Source organism: Salvelinus alpinus, chromosome 3 (assembly GCF_045679555.1).
Source record: "Salvelinus alpinus chromosome 3, SLU_Salpinus.1, whole genome shotgun sequence".
In the NCBI taxonomy this organism is placed as follows: Eukaryota; Metazoa; Chordata; class Actinopteri; order Salmoniformes; family Salmonidae; genus Salvelinus; species Salvelinus alpinus.
Window position 1 is genome coordinate 39885430 of NC_092088.1, and position 21785 is coordinate 39907214.

The 21785-nt window shown below is 41.2% G+C and overlaps 1 protein-coding gene and 2 long non-coding RNA genes across 10 annotated transcripts in view; 2 read left to right on the forward strand and 1 right to left on the reverse strand.

Annotated features, from left to right (window-relative positions):
* Positions 1–259: 259 nt before the first annotated feature.
* LOC139570699 (uncharacterized) lies at positions 260–1512 on the forward strand. Its single transcript, XR_011674148.1, has 4 exons — positions 260–465; positions 585–768; positions 876–951; positions 1029–1512. It is a non-coding gene; the product is annotated as an uncharacterized lncRNA (long non-coding RNA).
* An 8521-nt stretch (positions 1513–10033) lies between these two features.
* LOC139570691 (uncharacterized) lies at positions 10034–16375 on the forward strand. 2 transcript variants are annotated; one of them, XR_011674146.1, is made up of 3 exons: positions 10034–10378; positions 11400–13937; positions 14133–16375. It is a non-coding gene; the product is annotated as an uncharacterized lncRNA (long non-coding RNA). The 2 variants fall into 2 exon arrangements; XR_011674145.1 differs by having other exon boundaries at positions 10034–10313.
* Positions 15790–21785, reverse strand: part of LOC139570690 (B-cell linker protein-like) — a 31663-nt gene continuing 25667 nt past the window's right edge. For 6 of the 7 annotated variants that reach the window (XM_071392794.1, XM_071392792.1, XM_071392798.1 and 3 more), the window contains 17 exons: positions 21577–21695; positions 21365–21425; positions 21080–21163; positions 20898–20923; positions 20773–20798; positions 20572–20628; positions 20382–20412; positions 20189–20246; positions 19232–19295; positions 19076–19103; positions 18948–18978; positions 18668–18743; positions 18463–18494; positions 18214–18269; positions 17934–18017; positions 17615–17770; positions 15790–17502 (listed from right to left, as the gene is read on the reverse strand). In XM_071392794.1, coding sequence (XP_071248895.1) covers positions 17386–17502; positions 17615–17770; positions 17934–18017; positions 18214–18269; positions 18463–18494; positions 18668–18743; positions 18948–18978; positions 19076–19103; positions 19232–19295; positions 20189–20246; positions 20382–20412; positions 20572–20628; positions 20773–20798; positions 20898–20923; positions 21080–21163; positions 21365–21425; positions 21577–21695 — 1106 coding nt within the window. In that variant the 3' untranslated portion in view covers positions 15790–17385. The remainder of the gene's footprint in view (positions 17503–17614; positions 17771–17933; positions 18018–18213; positions 18270–18462; positions 18495–18667; positions 18744–18947; positions 18979–19075; positions 19104–19231; positions 19296–20188; positions 20247–20381; positions 20413–20571; positions 20629–20772; positions 20799–20897; positions 20924–21079; positions 21164–21364; positions 21426–21576; positions 21696–21785) is intronic. The other variant, XM_071392793.1, reaches the window with a different exon arrangement.

The window sequence follows — 21785 nt, forward strand, 5'->3', positions numbered from 1 at the left end:
GACAAGCTAGCTAGCTAACGGTATTGCCTAGCTACAAATTCACTGTTCTATGAAGTTTGTGTTCTTAGTTGTGTTTGATTTGACCGTCTATTATTGACCATGTGTGGTTAATGTATTGTCTATATATGATCAGAGGGATATGGGGTGGAGAGGACATCCCAGCCACTTGACAGTGTTGGCATTGTTACTTCCTACCTGACGGGTAAGTGGACATCACTTCTACTTGTGATGTCATATCCTGTTAAGGTACGTTGCCAGCGAGTGCAGGTGGACTCTCCCCTCAACATGAAGCTCCTGCTGCTCTCGCCCCAAATACACACATACACAGGTACACACACACACACTATTAAGAGTGTTCCCCTATTTACATGTTTGTGTGTTGGGTATCAGGTGAGGGATGAGCCAGTGTTTGAGAAGAGGTGTCTGGTGTGGGAGGACATGCAGATCCCCTCAAAGTTCCTGAAGGTGACATATTAGTCTTTCCCTCAAGCCATCTGTTACCCCCTACTCTCACCCTAGCCCCTTACTCTTAAACCACTAACCCCTAAGTTTCCAACATGACGTGACTTGTGTGTATGTTATAGGGGGAGTTGAAGGCGGAGTATGCATAGTACTGCAGCAACACTCAGGTCTATCTGTCTTCAGAGGGATCTAGGGTGCAGACAGCAGATGGTGGTGGAGGTGTTTGGGGTGGAGAGGACAGTGGATTCAGTTGGAGGACATCCCAGCCACTTGGCAGTGTTGGCACTGCTACTTCCTACCTGACGGGTAAGAGGTCACTCCTTAAACAATCAATAAATCAAGCAAATGTAATTTACATACAAGACACCAGTGCTCCATTTCTCTCTTTGTCGTCATATCCTGTTCCTGTTTAGGCACCTGGCCACCCGAGTGCAGGTGGGCTCTCTGTCAACATGAGGCTCTTACTGGTCCTACCCCAAGTACACACAGGTACACACATACACAGGTACACACACACAAACCACTAACCCCTAAGTTTCCAACATGACCTGACATGTGTGTTACAGGAGTTGAAGGTGGAGCATGCCTTGTACCAGCGGCAGCACCCAGAGCTCCAAGCCATGATGGGTCGACGACTTGCAGTTCCTGCTACTACGAAAACTGAGCGAGGTCATCATGTTCGCCCGCAAGGAGTTCTTTGCCTCCTGCCAAACCCCGGGTGGCACCCTCAACATCTCCTCACCCTGAGGACACACATTGTGGCTGCGTCTGTGTCTCAATAGTCTAGTAGCTTTCTTTGACTGGCACTTTAGAGGACAATACTATTCTGGTTAGCACTTGTCACCAGTATGTACAGAGGCCCTCAAGATCTAGAGTATTGATAAAATACAAATGCTTTTATGGATGTTTTTTATTTTGTGATAATGTTTTTACTGTCTTGTTTGTATGAGGTGCACTGAAACAAATTCCTAATCAACTCTGTTGATATGGCAATCGCAAGAGGCCCAGTTATGTCAGTTATTGTGAATGAAAATAAAATGTATCATTTCATGTCTTGTATGTTTCCCATGCTTAATTTCTGTTGAGTAATTCCAGTAACTGCTACTTTGTTTTGGCTCTAATCTGATCAACCGATAATTTTTTTAAAGAATAAAGTTAAAAATAAAATGATGCTTGTCTGACTCAACAAGTAATGCTATTGTTTGTATTAACATAGGTAATCAAACCCTTTACTCAGTATTTTGTTGAGCACCTTTGGCATCGATTACAGCCTTGAGTCTTCTTGTGTATTCTTGTGTATGACGCTACAAGCTTGGCACACCTGTATTTGGGGAGTTTCTCCCATTGTTTTCTGCAGATCCTCTCAAGCTCTTTCAGGTTGGATGGGAAGTGTCGCTGGACAGCTATTTTCAGGTCTCCAGAGATGTTCGATCGGGTTCAAGTCCGGGCTCTGGCTAGGCCACTCAAGGACATTCAGAAACTTGTCCCGAAGCCACTTCTGCGTTGTCTTGGCTGTGTGCTTAGGGTTGTTGTCCAGTTGGAAGGTGAACCTGAGGTCCTGAACACCCTGGAGCAGGTTTTCCTCAAGGATCTCTCTGTACTTTGCTTTGTTCACCTTTCCCTTGATCCTGACTAGTCTCCCAGTCCCTGCTGCTGAAAAACATCCCCACAGCATGATGCTGACACCACCATACTTCACCGTAGGGATGGTGCCAGGTTTCTTACAGATGTGGTGCTTGGCATTCAGGCCAAAGAGTTCAATCTTTGTTTAATCAGGCCAGAGAATCTTGTTTCTCATGGTCTGAGAGTGCTTTATGTGCCTCCAAGCGGGCTGTCATATGCCTTTTACTGAGGAGTGGCTTCCGTCTAGCCACTACTATGAAGGCCTCGGGTTCATGCCGTGGGGGAGATCTTCGTGGGCAATACTCGGCCTTGTCTCAGGATAGTAAGTTGGTGGTTTGAATATATCCCTCTAGTGGTGTGGGGGCTGTGCTTTGGCAAAGTGGATGGGGTTATATCCTGCAGGTTATATCCTGCAGTATTTATGCTGCAATAGTTTGTGTCGGGGGGGCTAGGATCAGTCTGGAGTCAGTCTATATCTGGAGTATTTATCCTGTCTTATTCGGTGTCCGGTGTGAATTAAAGTATGCTCCCTCTAACTCTCTCTCTTTCTTTCTTTTCTCTCTTCTCTCAGAGGACCTGAGCCCTAGGACAATGCCTCAGGACTACCTGGCCTGATGACTCCTTGCTGTCCCCAGTTCACCTGGTCCTGCTGCTGCTCTAGTTTCAACTGGTCTGCCTGCGGCTATGGAACCCTGACCTATTCACCGGACGTGCTACCTTGTCCCGGACCTGCTGTTTTTGACTCTCTACCGCATCTGCTGTCTCTAACTCTGAATGATTGGCTATGAAGAAACAACTGACATTTACTCCTGAGGTGCTGACCTGTTGCACCCTCTACAACCACTGTGATTATTATTATTTGACCCTGCTGGTCATCTATGAACGTTTGAACATCTTGGCCATGTACTATTATAATCTCCACCCGGCACAGCCAGAAGAAGACTGGCCACCCCTCAGAGCCTGGTTCATCTCTAGGTTTCTTCCTAGGTTCCTGCCTTTCTAGGGAGTTTTTCCTAGCCACCGTGCTTCTACATTTGCATTGCTTGCTGTTTGGGGTTTTAGGCTGGGTTTCTGTATAGCACTTTGTGACATTGGCTGATGTAAAAAGGGCTTTATAAATACATTTGATTGATTGATGTGTGGAGTGCTGCAGCGACGGATGTCCTTCTGGAAGGTTCTCCCATCTCCACAGAGGAACTCTGGAGCTCTGTCAGAGTGACCACCGGATTCTTGGTCACTTCCCTGACCAAGGCCCTTCTCCCCCAATTGCTCAGTTTGGCCGGGCGGCCAGTTCTAGGAAGAGTCTTGGCGGTTCCAAACTTCTTCCATTTAAGAATGATGGAGGCCACTGTGTTCTTGGGGACCTTCAATGCTGCAGAAATGTTTTGGTACCCTTCCCCAGATCTGTGCCTCGACACAATCCTGTCTCGGAGCTCTACGGAAAATTCCTTCGACCTCATGGCTTGGTTTTTGCTATGTCATGCACTGTCAACTGTGGGACCTTATATAGACAGGTGTGTGCCTTTCCAAATCATGTCCAATCAATTTAATTTAACATATCAAGTTGTAGAAACAGGATGCACCTGATCATCTGATGTACAGTACATGTAGCCATCTTGGCATTTTAACTGTAGACTCTTATCGGTGTATGGATTACGATGATTCACGGCATACTGAAACACGTTCTAAATAATCCTTCCCACTCGGCTTCAACCAGTCCCGACTGACTTAGTCACAGAAGACAGAGTTGTGTCGATAAGATACCAGCAGCTGTATTCAGGACAACACTGGTATTGAAAGCTGTAGCTACACTTTGCATGTAGTCGATGATGAACATTTTAGTTAATGGATCTTTCAAATATCCGCGGTAGCAGAGAGCAGGATGTGCCCTTTTACAGAGAAGCCTTGAGTGACGGAATGGACTCTTTTTCTCGTGAATATCCCAGCCCCCTTATTATCTCAACCAATCATAGCTAGGCAAGATTCTGTATTTTCTCCATGTCTAAACAACTTTGTAATTTCACATTTTATTTATAGATTACATAAGAGTTTTTTATTAAGGCACATGAAAGTTCACATGTTCAAGAAGGCATTTCTGATGAAAAAGACGTTCAAATGCCTCTCCTGTGAAGTAGTAACGTGCGTCACATGCCCAGCTTTCTGTAACGGGTCACAAATAGTTAAACGTCAAAACATATTCAGACAGATCTAGAATAAAGTTTGATGGGTATTCGTTGGTATCTTGGTCTCTCAGGTAGTGAACTAGGGCAGTGTGTGGGGAATGCTGGTGTACAGCCTCTAATGAAGAAAGGTGCCCCGTGAGTAATATCAGCTATTACATCAAAACAGTAAATGTCCATTTCAGAATTAATAAACGTCATGTCTGAAATGAATGGCTGGGAAAGTACTTTACTGTGTAGCCTATACCATGATATTTACCCCATCCTAAAACACAGTATAAGGTTGACCTGTTTCTAATTTGATGGATACTAGCATAGTCATTCTAAATTCATGTCTCCCATTCAAATACAAAAAAAGCTGGAGTTGTTTCAGCTGGTTGGTGGTAGATAGGCCTAAGATGTAGCGCCCTACGTCATGATCTGGTGGATTTACACAGCAGTGTAAGAGGAATCAGTTTAGGCTTAGGTCAGTATCAGACACCTCTGATTGTGCAGTGTTGAAGAACGACTCCGTTTGGGATGATCTGTGACCCGCTAGCACCTCCCCCGGTAAGAGGGGAATGAGGCAACCTCACAGAGTTACACACAAAAGGATACTTTATTGACATACAACAGACATTGTATGGAAATGATGGGAATGGTAGTGGTTTTGAAACATGCCTACCATTGGTCCAGAGAGAAAATTGAGATGTTGCTGTCCAGGACAGAGGTGAGCTTGCTGCTCTCTCTCTCTGCTTGGAGGAGACTGCAAGAAGAGTGTGACCTGCAGAGCCAGGCCGATGGGCCGATGACTGGACCCCTGGGAATAGCCCCTAGCGACCAACCAGTGGCCAGTGTCATAGATGTGAAGGGCCAGTGTATGACCCCCTAGCATGCTAGGCTCCTGCCGGCGGAGGGGTGCCTACTGAAGAGTCAGAAAGTCTGAAAGTTTGTGTCTCTGAGAGAGGGCTGTGAGATTGTGTTAGAGTCACTGGCAGGGAATTCATAACATCCAGTGTGATAACAAAATGCCTTTAATAAACCCATGAGCTGACTGGTGTCCGATTTCGAGGACTACGCTGTTTTTATTTCAGTTTTTGTTCGATTTTATCAAACTATATCTGTCCGTTTCAACCAGGTACCATTGGAAGCACCTGCAACCTGTGCTTCGAATGAGTACAGCTTTGCTCCCCTCCAGTGGATAGTAGTGGTATTACACACAAAAATGACAAACCTTCCATATTGAATTTGGCTCGTGAAATTCAAAGGAAAGTTCACTTTTTTTTAAGCAAATCTATCTTTTTTTAATGTAAATTGAATGTTATAGAAGTGTCCAGACACGTTTTTATTGGATTTTGTTGGACTCGAGCGATACTCTTCCGTGTGCTAGCATGCGCATGATTTCTCGTTCCCATTATGGTCATGTAAGACATGAGAAAACACATGCATGCCTGCACACGGAAATGTACACGGACTACCGCACCACTTACAGCCGCATATTTGGTACCAATGTTTTCTTTTCGAACAAGGGATTGCAAATAACTAACTTTCATCGTTATAGAACTATACATCAGCCCCCCAGACCTCCTGAAGACTACAAACAAGAAAAATGCGAATAGGCTGCTCAATATGCATTGTTTGGTGTAGGCCTATTTTTTGTCAGTGTCTGACAGAGGGGGCCAACGCTGCAAGTGAAATGAATGGAAGTACTGTTAGTACCACAGAAAGTGTTCAATTTGGTGATTTCGTAACCATTACTCATAACTTAATAATACGTTTGAACAGTATAGGACAAGTAATCCTTAATGTACTTTCATGCAACCTCTGTTTAAAACATTATCTGGAAATGATTGTAAGGGTGAAAAGACAAATACATTCACATTTAAAATGTTAATAATTTTTTAAAATTTGATACTCAATATATTTTTTGAAAAAAGATTTGTTCTATTATGTATTGGAGCCTGTGCTGTGCCAATTGAGTAAGTCTCACACAAATATGTCTCAGTCCACTCTATTCTACAGCTCTCCACAGCTTCCTGTGTTTATAAGGGTTTACTAGTCTTGATGGCCCTCTCTGTATTGAGTTTTTTCAAATTTCAAATATAGGTGAAAAATCGCTCCAAGGTGGTCATCTGAATTAAAAAGAGATGGACAACAATGTTACAGCCAAAAACCCAGCACAGGCTATGAGACTTCTTGAACAATTGCTGCAAAATTAGGAGTCATTTGTGTAACACTTGCCAGTAATGCATTATGATGCTGTTATTATGCATTATAAGACTTGTCTTAAGCATGTATTACCCCTTATGTCTTATTATAATTTCATAATGATCTTCACTAAATAACTATTTTGAGTCAGTTGAAAATGTCATACATAGAGACAACTTATTATAAGTCTATTATAACTCATACATGCTTGTAACAAAGAATAAATCATTACCATATGCTTTAGGTAAAGTATTGCCGTAATTTCAAGCAGCTAAATGAATATCATCACGGATTACAAAAGACGACTAAATGCTCTGTTGAAAAGATTCCAATTAGCGCCAGTAGCGGTTAAAATCACTGGGGAAGCCAAGACCCCCCCACCCCCCCCAAAAAAAAGACATATTACAAACTATGTGTTGTGATAATTCCATTGTTTGCTCTATAACCTGTTAACTCATATGCCTTGCGACCGTGATATATAAGCCTGAAGGCCGAGACAATAAGAGGACACAGTGACAGAATAAATTCAACCATATCTTTGTTTTATCACAAAACCGGATAGCAACCTCTGTCCAGTGAAGTCCACAAAACATATTGCATGTACAGTAACAGACAGTAGTTACATGACCGGCAGCATGGTCAAGCAAGTTAATGTTTCCAACATTTTCAGACCACTAAACAACTATTGAACCCCAGAGAGTTACAGCAAGTCACAAAGAAAACAGGAGCTGCCTCCATTATTCCAGCACCATTTCACCTTTCAAAATTCAAAAGGCACTCGCACATCTGAGCTATCTTTTTTTGCAGGTGCATGGTAACAGTTGAATAAAATGAGAAAAAATAAGAAACCCGCACACTGCTCTTCATAGTAACACTGCTCTTTATTAAGCTTTACGTATCGGCCTCCGTCAGAGCTTTTGTGAGTATTTTTAATTAGCGCCCTTATGTCGATATAGCCCCGCCCACATCCGTTCCGCGCATCGGATGTGGTTGGAGTCGAGGGAAAACAAATAAGTGCTACCAAATATAACAATGTGCTTTTCATAAATATTCAAATAAAGTGTGTACATAAAACGTATTAAACACGTCTGTAAAACTACAATGAGGACATAGACCTACCAAGCAAGTTGTCATACATCATTGGGTACAGCGCAAGAAAAACATCAGAGTAATCTGAAATGGGAGCATAATTAATACTCACATTTACAACATAACGTATAGGCATTTCTGTCTGGAGGGTGAAAATCCAGAAACACATTTTGCTCAGAGTATTATTTATATCACTGATATATTAACCTTCTCTATGCCACAAAATCTAAAGTTAGAAATGTCATGTTTCAGGTCATTAAAATGTTTTACGACTGGATCATCCCTGTCGTTTCTCCTGATTGAATTTTATGTTCACAAATTATGTTTGAGAGAAAGAGAGGTTTTACCTACATAACTCAGCCCACATGGACATGTAATCATGTAGATAACATGGGGGGGGGGGGGGGGGTGTAGCAGGTAATAATGTCATTTATTTGGAACCGTTTTCCTGTATGTGGGTGGCAGAAATATTCACACTTCATCATATTGTTGCACTGTGCGCAACCTCTGCATTTATAGCTACCATTCCGAAGAGGGCGTAAAAGAGCCTGGTCGATTTGCTTTTGCGGCTGGCAGTTGGCATGGAGCCATTTATCGCGTAAATTGCGACCTCTCCAATATACAATTAGTGGTGGATTCTTAAATTCAGCTGGCAAAGCTGGGTCCGATGATAAAACATGCCAGTGTTTCTTGACAACATCTCCTACTTTTCGAGAGTACAACGTATATGTGGTGGTGAACATTACAGAGTGTTCTTTAGCTCTAGTGGGTATTTTATGTAGCAGTTCATCTAATGTTTTCCCCCAATACCAAACTAAGAGCTTCATCCACACATTGTGAAGAGTAGCCTCTTCTTAGAAACCAATTACGCACATTCGCTGCTTTTTCTAGAGAGTCCTCTGTGGAGTGGCATATCCGGCGCAGTCTGTTTTCCCTCACATCCAACCACATTCGATGCGTGGAACGGATGTGGGTGGAGCTATGTCTACATAATGGTGCTAATTTAAAAAAAACTCACGAAAGCCGTGAGGCCGATACGTAAAGCTTACTAAAGAGCAGTGTGCGGGTTTCTTCTTTTTCCTCAACATAATCAAATCACCTCTGCTTAGTCTAATAGTGACAACTAAAAGATATCAAAAACAATTAGCTCCAATTAGAAAAACATGTCAACTCACCCTACTTGTAGAGAAACGCCAATGCTATCCTCTCTTTCATTTTGACGAAACGGTCTGTCACTGTCATACAGTACACGCTTTTCTTTTTTGATGTCCTTGGCTACCTAGCTAAAATCCTTCGTCGCTAGCCTAACTTCTATTCATGGGCAACGTTAGCTAGTTACAATTTGTCTTCTAGGCCTACATCTAGCTACATATTGAACTTCCAACCTCTCGGGGCAGGGGCACAACAATATATTAATTAATGTTAGAATCAGAATCGCTGTTATAATTATTGGAGAATTAAGTAAAAAGAGTCCAAATCCCTATCTCCACCATGGCTAATTTAGGAAGGGCCCATTTTAGCTTGCTGGCTAGCTGGCCACCGGAAGACAACAACACAACGATATGTAACAATTCTAAGTTTTTCTGTCAATGACATATCCTCTCATTTGGATTTGATGGGAGTTACGCCAAAATCCAAAGAATTTTCCCTTCACACTTTTTGGTTTGTGCGCCATGACCATTCAGAGTTGAGCTCGCTCATTTTAGCTCAACCTGATTGGCTCATTTTAGCTCAACCTGATTGGCACATGTGTTATACTTTTTTGTCAAGGTAGGCCAGATGCTCTCTGGCTTCTCTTGCCTTCAATGCTACGGACGGCAACAATGTCATACTCGTTTGGACCAGACAGCATCAGACAGATGGCCTACACGTAGAGACAGAGGGGCGCTGTTTCGCTCGCTCGGATGCTTTCTCCTGTGAGATACATTCAGCCTCTTGCGAATTGAAGGAAAATTATGAAACACAGGGACGAAATATATATTTTTGTAGGGGTTTTTTTCTTCATTTTTTGGGTAAGCATGGTTGCCCTTGGCATCCATGCATACCAGCCACTGATTAGCGCTGTATCCCAAGCATGTCTTCAACACAAATCCCTGATCTGTTAGTCCAACACCTTTTCCATTGCGCAAGCAGCAAAGGACATGGGCACGTAGCCTCCTGCTTCCTCCCTCCGGAATCTTTAGTCTCATGTGATTTAATCAGCAGGCTTCTTTGGTCTGATTGAGGCACAATCCCACCCCTAGCAAAGTGGTCAAAAGGGGATTATTCCCTTCCTTTGCTAACAAATATATTACCCAAATAGCCTATCACATACAAGTGAACATTTACCCAGCAGTAATTACCTTACATCGTATTATTATTATTTTTAAGGGTGCAATCTACATTTTTGTATTTATTTTTCATAATAATCTTCTCACTGACAGGCTGACAACAAAATACCAAGAAGAGATGGTTCAGTGAACAGTAGGCTATTTGGAGGGGCAAAGGAAGTGCAATCTTGTTATGAGTCCCTCGAACAGTTATAACACTGTTATAAACTATGGAGCTGCACGTACTGAAAGTAACAGTAAATAAAAAGGATTATACCGACTAGCGATATAATAAAACACTTTTGGATAGTATATTCAAGCCGTGTGTCTGTCATGTAGGCTAAACGGTGCATGAGCCATTATTCATCCGTTCTGTTGTACAGCTCTCGCTCAACTCCGCGTAATCCCCGGATGAAGCTGTCATGGCTGCCATTCGCTGAGCTGTCAAGCCTACAAAACAAAGGTAAAAGCCAACCGAAGTCTCGAATTATGTCGTCGTTGTCAATTATATCGGAGTTTTACTCAGCGGTAAATACATTTTGGTTGAGATACATTGATGATATTAACTTTTTGTCGTGCAATTTTTCTGTGCACTTTGTCACAACATAAGCTCTTCATGTGTATTTAATTCAAATCAATCAATTGGCAAATCAGCCAGCCGTTCGAAAGCTCACACTTCAGAGTAAATGTTTTACAACGCAGTGAGGTAAAGGTGAAGATGAGTGATGGTCGAAGCAAAAATATGAATTGCTTTAAAACAATAAATTAACGCGTTTGTTTGTTACATGTTAATGAACCTTCTCAGTGTGTTTGTTTTGGTCAAGTCAAATAGCACAATAAAAATGGCTGACAGTTTTGACCTGATGCAAAGTTGACATTCTGTAATATTTTTTTGCGGCCAGCAACCAATTTAGCATATAACGTTAACATTATCTTCTACTGAGACCTATTGGGATATAATCTGAACAGGTGTGCTTTAGCATAGAATCTTTTCTTCGACTGAGATCCATTACAAATGCATTTTTTGTCAGATTTGGTGGATTATTGCAAGTCCTTTGGTCAGTCACATTGAGAAATTTACATGGCACATCATTTGAGTAAAAGATTATGGAGTAAGACATTTCCACTATAGTAAATAGTCTGAATTGTAATTACATTGAATCTGCAACAGGTGGATAAGGTTGACCCATGCTGTTGGTTATGTTGTGAGAACATGCACTAGTCAGGCAATACACCACGCAGGTAGGCTGCAGAGTACTAGCCTTATAGTGAAGACTACTGCACTACAAGAGTTTGCACTAATGTGCACTTATTGACTGTGGTAATAAAACACAGCATCATTCTTGTATAAATGATTGCAGATCAGGATAATTGGTGAAAATGTTTTGTCCTGGGCTATTTACGCATCTTTTCTCAAAAATATCAAACCAAGTTAAATCAATATGGTTGACTGTTTATGTTTTTTACAATGAGGTCAGAAGTTCAATGTCTATAATGAATGTCTGGCTTGCAAATCAATTGTTGATTGTTTCTTTTAACTCTGTTACAGAGGCCTGAATTGATATGGATCCAGCACGCGCTGAATTAGATGTCCCTGCTCGAGGTAATATAAAAGTTGTCGATGATGACAGAAACTGGAACAAACGACTCCGTCTCAGGAAAGCTGCCGTTCAGCCCCCAGTCATGCAAAGTAAAGATAAGCATGGGCCAAAGAAGATAACAGAGGACATGGAGAAAAGCACAGAGCAGACGTATTTGAAGAAGACAGCCCTTAAAGCACAAGAGGGTCAACATGTGACAAAGGTTTCTAGAAATATACTTGGGTTTACATGCTCTGAATGCAAGGAAAGCACAGAATTCAGCCCTAATGACTTACTGAGGCACTTTCAGGAGACTCACCCAGGAAGCCAACCAATTTTTCCTTGTGACATGTGCAGTTTTATTACACATGAATTCTCCCGCCTTGAAGTCCACCAATTAGGCCACAGAGACACTTTTGTCAGCTGCAACATATGCAATGACAATGTCCAGCACACCCTCTTGCAGCTCACCACACATTTAAACATGCACCACAGCTTGAATGGCCACTACTGTTGTGAGAAGTGCAAGTTCTCCACAAGAGATATAGGAGCATTTTTGGAGCACCTGTATCTACATAACATTGCGCCGCAAGCAGGTCCTGCTGACCAGGATTTGATGAGACATCTCATGGCCAAAACAGCACAATTCCGCTTCAGTTGCCAGTTCTGTGACTATAAATCTCATCGAAAATATATCATCACAAAGCACATGGCCACCATTCATGGTGAAGAGAAGAGCCAGAAAAACAAGCCGAAAATTAAAGATGTTGGTCCTAAAACAGTAGATAACTCCTCTCCAAGACTGAAGCACACAGTGACGAGTACAGTGAGGGAAAATAACTGGATGTCACAAGGCTGTCTTTCTCTGCCGGGGGAAGGATTTCTGGATAAATATTGCAGATTGTCAAATCCAGAGAGGGCTTTGGAGGAGACGAAGCAATTTTTAGAGAAGTCTGTGGCTGCTGAAACAGGTGGGCAAACATGGAACGAAGCTCTTAAGACTGTACTTTCAAATGTGCCCCAAGCCATCACTTCCTTTTCAAACTCAGAAAACTGCATGATATCCAATCCTGGATTCACAAACACAGACAAAGACATCACTGTCCTCATGCTCAAAAACAAGATTTCAGTTCCTCCGGATGTCACTACTGAAGCCATTGGTTTCAAAATGGTGGAAGGCAAAAAACATTTGGTTCTCAAGGTTACACCAGCAGCAAAGCAAGAGACCTCTGACACAACAAAGACGTCATTGTGTGTCACTGAGCAGGAATCAGAGAAGATTGCTTGTCAAACTAGTGCTGGGGACTCCAATGCAAACGGATGCCAATCGAATTCAACTATCCCCCCAAAGACCAGGCCACCCAGTTGTCCAGAATCATTCTTGACACAAAATTATGTTGGCACGATTTCAACCCTAAAGTTAGTAGAATATGATCAAACTCAAGAAAATAGAGAGAACCAGGAAACAAGGGTTGGCCAGGAACACCAAAGACATGACGCAGAACCCAAAGATGTGAATCACTGTGAAGATACGGCAGAGGACATGAAAGTGCCGAAGTTGACAATGGAGAAAAGTGAGAAAAAGCTAAAATCCTTTCCTGAGGCTCTGTGCTCTTCCAAGAATATGGGGGACAAAAAAAGGGGGAGAAAGAAAGTGGTCAGCCCTAAAACTGTAGAGAAAAAATCATCACCAGCATTAAAGCTCCTCCTGAAGAAGAACCCAGTTAAGGAAATGCAGTGGATGTCACAAGGTCCTCTTCCCCTGTTAGGAGGAGGTTTGTTGAACAATTACCACAGACTAGAGCACCCACAGAAAACTTTGGAGGAGACGAGGCAATTTCTTAAAAGAGCACTGTCAGCGGAAAATGGCAAAAAGAAACATACCAACTCCAAAGTGGTCACTAGGTCGTCAAAGTCAGAGGGAGGCTTTATTCCAAACCTTGGACATTTCAGCTCCAGAGTTAACAACCTTAGTGCCCTCATGGTAAAAAATACGATTTTAGTTCCTCCCAATTGCACTACAGAGGCCATGGGTTTCAAAATGGTGGACGGCAAAAAGCATTTGGTTGTTAAGGTTACACCATCAGACAAAACAGAGGCATCCTTGCATTCCGTTGAGACAAAGGAAGACAACACTGCATCTGAAAGTTGCACTATGAGCCAGAACAGTTTAGTCGTTGTCGAGAAAAGTCAGCCAAGTTCTAAAATCCCTCCAAGCACCATAACAACGAGTAACCTAGAATATCATTTTGAAAATGTGGAGCTTCCAAACACTAATGTCAGTTCTGAAAACACAGAAGGAATGAACAATGGCGTGGATTATCATGTCCTAGATGGCCAAGATTGTCCAAGGGTAGGCCTACCTCATGTATCAAATGGAGCCAAATCAGATGGAAATGATAAGAATACGGAAGAGAAGCCTGACCTGGAAGGGGTTGGAACTACAGAAGCTCAGGTCATCATGGTGTCTCCCTCCCCAATACTCAATTACCTTACTTCCCCACAAGGTAATCAACACTATCTTGCTGAAATTAATTAAATCTGATTTGTTAAATGTATTTCCCTTATTTACTTCTGATTACCTGTCATGTATGATTCTGTCCATGCCACTCTATGTTGTATGGATAGACATTATTGTAGCAGTTTACTTCCCTTTTTACTGAACTAATTGTGATTTGTTCTCTTTTTGAATATTTCAACAGGTATAACAAACTGGTCAGAGATTCCAGTCCACACTCCAGATGTTTATTCTCAGGACTTCCCTCCCAATACCACACTAAGAGATGGAGGAAAACAGGAGGTCTTTGACAGGATTTGCCTCTCACCACAGCAAAATAAACAGACAGTCAGAGGAAAGAGGCAGAGCAAACTGTCCACAGAGGACTCTCCTGAGCCCCCCTCAAAAGCCAATAAACCCTCCAACAAAGTTGTGGAAGAAGAAGAGGCTTCACCAGCAGCGGCGCATCACTGGGAGCCAGGCCCTAGAGATGTGGAGAGGACCCTGAAGCTATTGCCATTAAGTCCCACTCAACTCATTACACGTCCAAGGGGAGACCAGCCTGTTGTAGTGCTAAATCACCCAGACACAGACATTCCCGAGGTTACAAATATCATGGAAACTGTCCACAGGTACAAAGGGGAGGTCCAAAAAGTTCTGCTGTCTCGAAAAACATTGAAGGCCCTTGCAGGCATGGGTTGTAATATGTTAAGGGCAAATGCCCCAACGAATACCTCCATCTCTCATCAACGTATGTGGCCTGAGAGCAGAGTGAAAGAGAGATTCATCTTGAAATTGAAGCTGAAAAAGATGAGCAGAAAGAAGTACAAAGTGGTGAAAGTAATCTCACACAGCACTGAGCCTCCATTACGATTTAGCTGCTGGTTTTGTGGCCGAGTCTTCAGTGATCAGGAGGTTTGGATTGGACATGGCCAGCGCCATCTGATGGAATCTAGTAAAGAGTGGGATAAGCTGGAATGTGAAAAGTCATAATGTAATCTACACTGGATTCAAAGTTGAGAAAGGTGCTTCTGCACAAAAGCAATGGACAGAAAATATGAAATAAATTTCACTGTCTTATTAGAGAATAATGTTGATAATGATGACAAAATAATAGTGTACAAAATCTATGTAACAACATGAGTTCTTTGAAAATACAGGGCTCTAACACTCAGGTAAAATTTGCATTTCTTTTTTTAATGTTTCTTTTTTCATTTGCTCATATCTAAGTATTTAATTTGAAACCCACTTATGTTTCAGTGCTATCATCCTTTTAGATAGGATGCAATCTATTTGTTGTTTCAGTTATGTCTAGCCAATATGAAATGCTATATAAGTTGATGTAAGTACATTGTCATAGGGACTCTTTCACAGAACACTGTAATAAGGACACGAATGAGCCATACTCCTAAAGCTCTAAACATGAACATTTAACATTATACGGGTATGTATAGTGTGTGTGTGGTATGATTATAGATTTCGGAGGGGATGGCAGGTTTCCTATGTTACTAGGCTTTATCAATTTATTTTTGAAAAGCTATATTATTTGACGTTTTATTTCTGATTTTCAGGTGTACACTGTGTTTTATTCCCCCCCCTCTGTTATTGGCCATAGAAAATAGTGAATGTGTTTGTTTTTGTTTGAATGCATACAGTACGTACCAAAAATATGAATGGTTTCAAATATAGTACATTTTGTTAAGTTAGTCCTGCACTAGTAGCAGGAGTAGTCCAAAGTATCCACCTTTTTATAATTTAACAAAATCCATAGTATGTTATAGGATGACTGATGGCATGTCTGCATATAGCCTAACAATGCTGGTTTTACATGCAAAATATTGTTTTTCTGAAAGAAATTCCTATTGTGACTTGAAATGATGTTTTTTAATAGGATTATGAACAGACAGTGAATACTTCTTCCCATTATCTCACTTTATGAAGCTTTTGACAATATTGATATGCATGTTACTGTATGTTTCCTTATGTTCTGACAGTATCCATGGCAGGGATACTTTTAGTTAGTCAGCCCAGGACCATTGGTCAAATGGACCCAAATCATAAATACACATAGTACATCTTTCGGACCATACCCTTTCTGCTTGCACACGTCAGCATTAGTCACCCACCATGTATTTCTGCATTTAAACAGAAAATTGTCAAAGTGTCTCTCCACATCACAATCACAGTGCATCATAGTAATGGCGCGTATGTTCAGCAACCCCTCTAGGCACCTCTTTCTCTCTCTCTTTCTCTGGCATGGATGAATTATAGGACGTACCTGGTTTGGAATAGTATTGAGAAGTCAGGGAAAGAGGTACAATTTTGACTTAAGAAATATTTGTTTTTCTCCAAGTGCCTGACCTTTACACAACGAATATGTATTTATCTTGATACACACCTGGTAGCATTATGTGTTGTACAGATCAATAAATACAAATAGTTTGACAATATCTGTGTGATTATTGAATATGTATGTAAGTCAGGTAACACAATTAAGAAAGGAAAGGTATATCAATAATTTTGAGTTAATGAACACAACTAAAGAATGTTATAAAACGCAATGCTGCAGACATTTCTTTGTTCTATTGGTGTTGCTTACCAGCATCATACACCATTCACGCTTACTGTAGTTACTTTCTATTTATAATACTTCTACAATATTTTATTCTTTAAGAATACATAATGGCACTATTCGAGGGGCCATGTTTGGTTGGTGGAAAAGACCCCATAGAATGCAAAATGTTCAACACAAGTTTGAAAATGTACACACATGAACTATTTTACTGAATTGGCACAGTACCAGTCTCGGAAACACGACCCTAGGCCACAACAGTGACTAGGGTCTGGTAATCATGACGGACTGACTTAGTACATTCCGAAAAGAGGGAAAAATTGTTCCAGGGGGGTCCTCTTCAGACAGGCACCTCGCCCATCAAATCACGATACAAAGTTTGCAGGTAAAACCTTTGCAGTGGTTTTAGTGAAGGTAGTTGATGTAAACTAGCCAATTACCAAATGCACTCATTAAAAATAACCTGTGATCATCATCTTGATAGTTTCTATTCTGTGACCGGGGGATGTGTGCAACAGGTGGAGAAGGCAGTGATGTAGTTCCTCTATGTCCAACCGACGTTATATTACGTACAGACGTGTTAAGCTGGAGCATTGGTACATTGCCAAAAGCAACCCGTCTGTCTAGAGAGACTAGCACATTACAGTAAGTCAATTTTATTCTGGTCTTGCTTGGATAGCCATGGCTGGTGAATGTGACTAGACTAATCCAACTGTTTGTCACAAACCCTGAACAGATGGTCAGTAATTTCAGACTGAGAGCAGCATCAAATTGCCTGATGACTTGCACACAGGTCTTACACTAGACGCACTGATTTGGAATGTGACTCCAAGTCCGAACCTTAAATCCCTGATGGTCCATAGGACTAGATAGGGTCTAGTGAGGCCTAAGGATTCACAGCATAGCACAGTTTGGTAGAGTCCTTGGTGTTACTCTGGCCGTCAATCAGTACCAGGGGGTTCCTCTGATGGTTCTCAATGATGTGGGAAACACTGGTGAAACGCTGAGGGAATACAATAAGAGGTGTCAGGCCTATAGGTTAGGAATCAGGCCATCTATATTTCATGGATATCAGAACATTGTTTTGTAGCCCGTCAAGATGAGATGTTGTCTACCTCCTCTCCTTTCTTCTCCCTTCCAAGTGCGTACCGCTGCGATGCTTGGATGTAGCGCACTGGGATGTTGTAGACTCTACTGTTGTAAAACACCACTAAAGTGTATGGCTGTTGTGTGTCCTGACCAGAGCTCTTCCTTATTAGGAAGGACCCATCCTGAAACAAAGGAGATGCACAGTACAGTCAGCTGGAGCAATCAAAGTCTCATTTTTATCCTAACACCTATGATTTAGTTTATTAAAAAATGCAAGTTGATCTTAAGACCGTGATTATAATAAGAGTATGTTTAATTGTCCGTATTCATGTGAGTGAGACTCGCCTTATTTGAGCGAACCAAGGCATCCTCAGCTGTCTTACGGTCACAGGAGCTGGCATACCAGGGTTTCTTCAAGACATCTGTCCCCTACAACAACCACAAAAATACGGAAACAAGAAAGTGTGTTTAAAGTCAAGTCCATGTGGCTCTAATATGCTTTGCAGTTTTCACAAACTTCAATAGTGTATTCATCCATGCATTGTGCAAGCCATCACCAGTATTTTGAGCTACATCGTAGTATGTTATAAATAAAATAGTGACATTTAGGTCAAGTTTTTATCACCTCTTCAGCATCTGTTAACCCATTTTCATCTGTGGCTACAGTTCCTCTATCAGTTTCTGGGAATTAGAAAACAGTAAAAAATACATTTTAAAAAGTACTCATTTAGTGTTGTATAGAGACAGCAGAATCCATTCACAGAATAAATATTTGCTGTGTTGTGTCACTGTCAGGGTCGATGTTATGGTCATCTGCCTGTGGCCGTTTGCATATCATTTGTAATCAACATGACTCTCTCAGACCTGTACTTACTGTGAGAGGTCAACATCTGTGGCAGAGGAATCCTGCAGTAGAGAAAAGAAGAACATTCCGGGATCATTTATATTGGCCTTGACGCATGTCGGTTTGTGCTGTCTTGCTAACTCTTCCCCTGCCCCAGATCTGGGGCCAGGCTATAAAGAGAGATCTGCATGGCGCAAAATAGAGAGATTTCTTATGAAGTCATGATGTTTCTTACTTGGCACGCTTGTATTCAGAGGGCTGGGGTGTGGCCGTGAGTTTCTGGTTAATGTGCCTCGTGGCCAGTGCTGTGCCTGTGGAAAAGCAGATATAGCAAGAGAGTGTGTTACAGTGGTCTACTATTATGCAAGTGGATGACCGCATAAACACTTTCTGGATTTAACAATTTACAGCAATACAGACATGTCATTCATTGAATTGTGTGTTTTATGTACTGTAATGCATTTCATAGGCATAAAAGGTTATGAAATCAAATCAGTTTAGGAATAGGTAACTACCTTCATTTCCCCCGGATGCAATATCTGGCCTCTGAAAAAAGACAAACATTTTCACCCTGCACCATTTCCCATAGAATTTAGAATTTCACATGTTTTTTCCCCAAAATATATTTTTGAGTTTCCCCTACCGGTTTAAAATATGGCTTCAATGGCTTCCTAAAATAGAGAGGATTATGTGAGTTAGGTAATCCCTGAAACCAGACTTTTCCGGTGCTCTTCTAAGTGAACAAGCAGCCTGCAATGAATAGAAAATATGATATATAATTTTAGTGAGTGACACGTACATCTCTCTGGGCATTGGTTTGGGAAGTGCAGGCAGTGGCTTTTCCCCAGACGTTGTACTGCCAGCTAGGAGAACAGAGATGACATACAGTAAATTCACACATATAAAGTAAGTTCTGTTAAGTAACACAATGTTAAGTTATTTTATGCTCTTTTATAATCTTTTAACTTCCATTCATTGTAATGTATGTTGTGTTGTGTCTCATGTACAGTGCCTTCAGAAAGTATTCACACACCTTGACTTTTTCCACATTTAGTTGTGTTACAAGGTGGGATTAAAATGTATTAAATTGTCATTTTTTTGTCAAAGATCTACACAAAATACTCTGTAATGTCAAAATGGAAGAATTAAAAAAAAAAAATGTGTAAAACATAATATGAAAAATAAACACAAATATAACTTGATTACATAAGTTTTCAACCCCCTGAGTCAATACATGCTAGAATCACCTTTGGCAGCGATTACAGCAGTCTTTCTGGGTAATTCTATAAAAGCTTTGCACATCTGGATTGTACAATATTTGCACATTATTCTTTTCAAGCGTTGTCAAGTTGGTTGTTGATCATTGATAGACAGCCATTTTCAAGTCTTGCCATAGATTTTCAAGACGATTTGTTTAAAATTCACTGCTCGACTGAGGGACCTTACATATAATTGTATGTGTGAGGTACAGAGATGAGGTAGTCATTCAAAAACCATGTTAAACACTATTATGCACACAGAGTGAGTCCATGCAACTTACTAATGTTCCATTTTTGTTTTGCATCAAGCAATCCACTAGATGGCATAATTAGCCAATTGAAGTAACTACCAACATAGTACACCAAATATTTTGGAGGATATGGAACAATGTTCTTTGTTAATAGTTGTCTGTTTTCTTTTAGAATGTATAATTGTCACATTAATGTTCAAAGGTTTAGTCATTTGGCTGATGGTGGTAATATGGATGAATACATACTTGTGTCTGGATTGCAGACTTCATATTCATCATCATCTATGGGCTCCTGGATCTGGATGACAATAACAAAAAAACGGTTAATGATTCCAGTGCTGATAATATCCAATCTTTACTGTTCTATTACTATCTCATCAAAGGAAGTATTTGGGGTCAGGTACAAAGTCCAGAGTCTCTTTGGTACAGTAGCACTTACTGGGATGGGATGACAATTCTTTATGTGCATTCTGGAGAGAGAAGAGAACATATGAATTATTCATGTCAGTGTGGCAATGAAACAGAAGAAAACGACCTCATGTTTATTAAATAGTTTATCCTTCAATGGCAATCATGCATAAAATCCATGTTTCCTGGTCTCCAGAAGAGGTTGTAGTCATTGTTAGCACCTTGGGCTGGCTCTAGGGGGCAAACTCTGTGTAGGGACTCTGAGGAGTGTGGAAGGCCTGTAAAAAATTAATTTAAAAAAGCTGTCAGTTTTGTGTCTTTTCCAATAAATAGATATTTAGATACTGTATTTCTGTCATGGGAAATGTTGATCCCATTTGACCCGGTCTGAAAAGTGCTACCGTCCCTGAACCAGAACTGACCTGCTCAGTGGGGGAGGAGAGTTTTCCTTTAGATGAAAGAGAACATGGGACACATCAAGCATAGTCCTACAGTCATTAACTATACTATTAATTGTAATGTATTAGCCGTTGGTTATCAAACCTACCTCCATGTCAGGGACTTCATACACATCTGAAAAACAAAACAAAAAGACTAAGCCTCAAAATTCTAACTCAGTCGGGCACATTAAGCACAATAAATGAAACGTGTGGAAATCTGTTGAAATTCAATCAATCCCCCCAAACAATTCCATATATTCAGTGCCGCTGCTGAGATGCAGTTACATACCTGAGCTATTTGAGCACCCTGGCACAGTCTTGGACATTGAAGGACTGCTCGTTATCGGTTTGCCTCTTCCATGCATCGGACGGTCTGAAGGGAAGTTTACATGTGGATTGTATGTTGACATTAAGGTGTCTTGGTAATGTTTATCTGACGGTGATTGGCAACAGATAAAAATGTGCAATGGTTTCATGACACCTGTATGTTGAAGATAATATAATTGAGGAACATAGTATACTGTAAATATGGATCATATTTCCAGTGTCTGATTCATTTATTGGGATAGCTTACTAGCAGGTGATTCCTCTGTGGGGTTTATATAGTTGTCACTTTCTGGGTTGACGTAGTCTTCCTAAAGACAGCGATCGTACAATGTGTCATGAAAAAGTACGAGGCAAATAAGGTGTCAATATGCTGTCATAAAGGTATGACAGATAACGCACTGTCATGAAAACAGAAAGCATCAAGAATCATTCTTGTTTTGCCTAACAACTTCCCATTACTTCATCATAGTCCTGCTGGTTGGGTTTAGGGGGCAGTGATGGTGACGGGGGTGGTTTGGTGGTCTTTGGAGGCCAGATGGGCTTCCTGGGCGAGTGGTTCGGCCTGCTGCGGCAGCTGTCTGGAAAAGAGAAGCAAAAGCAGAAACAGGACATCAGTATTTCCATAACGCTACAACACGTGGTCATTGCGGTGCTCTGTGTCTGTCCGG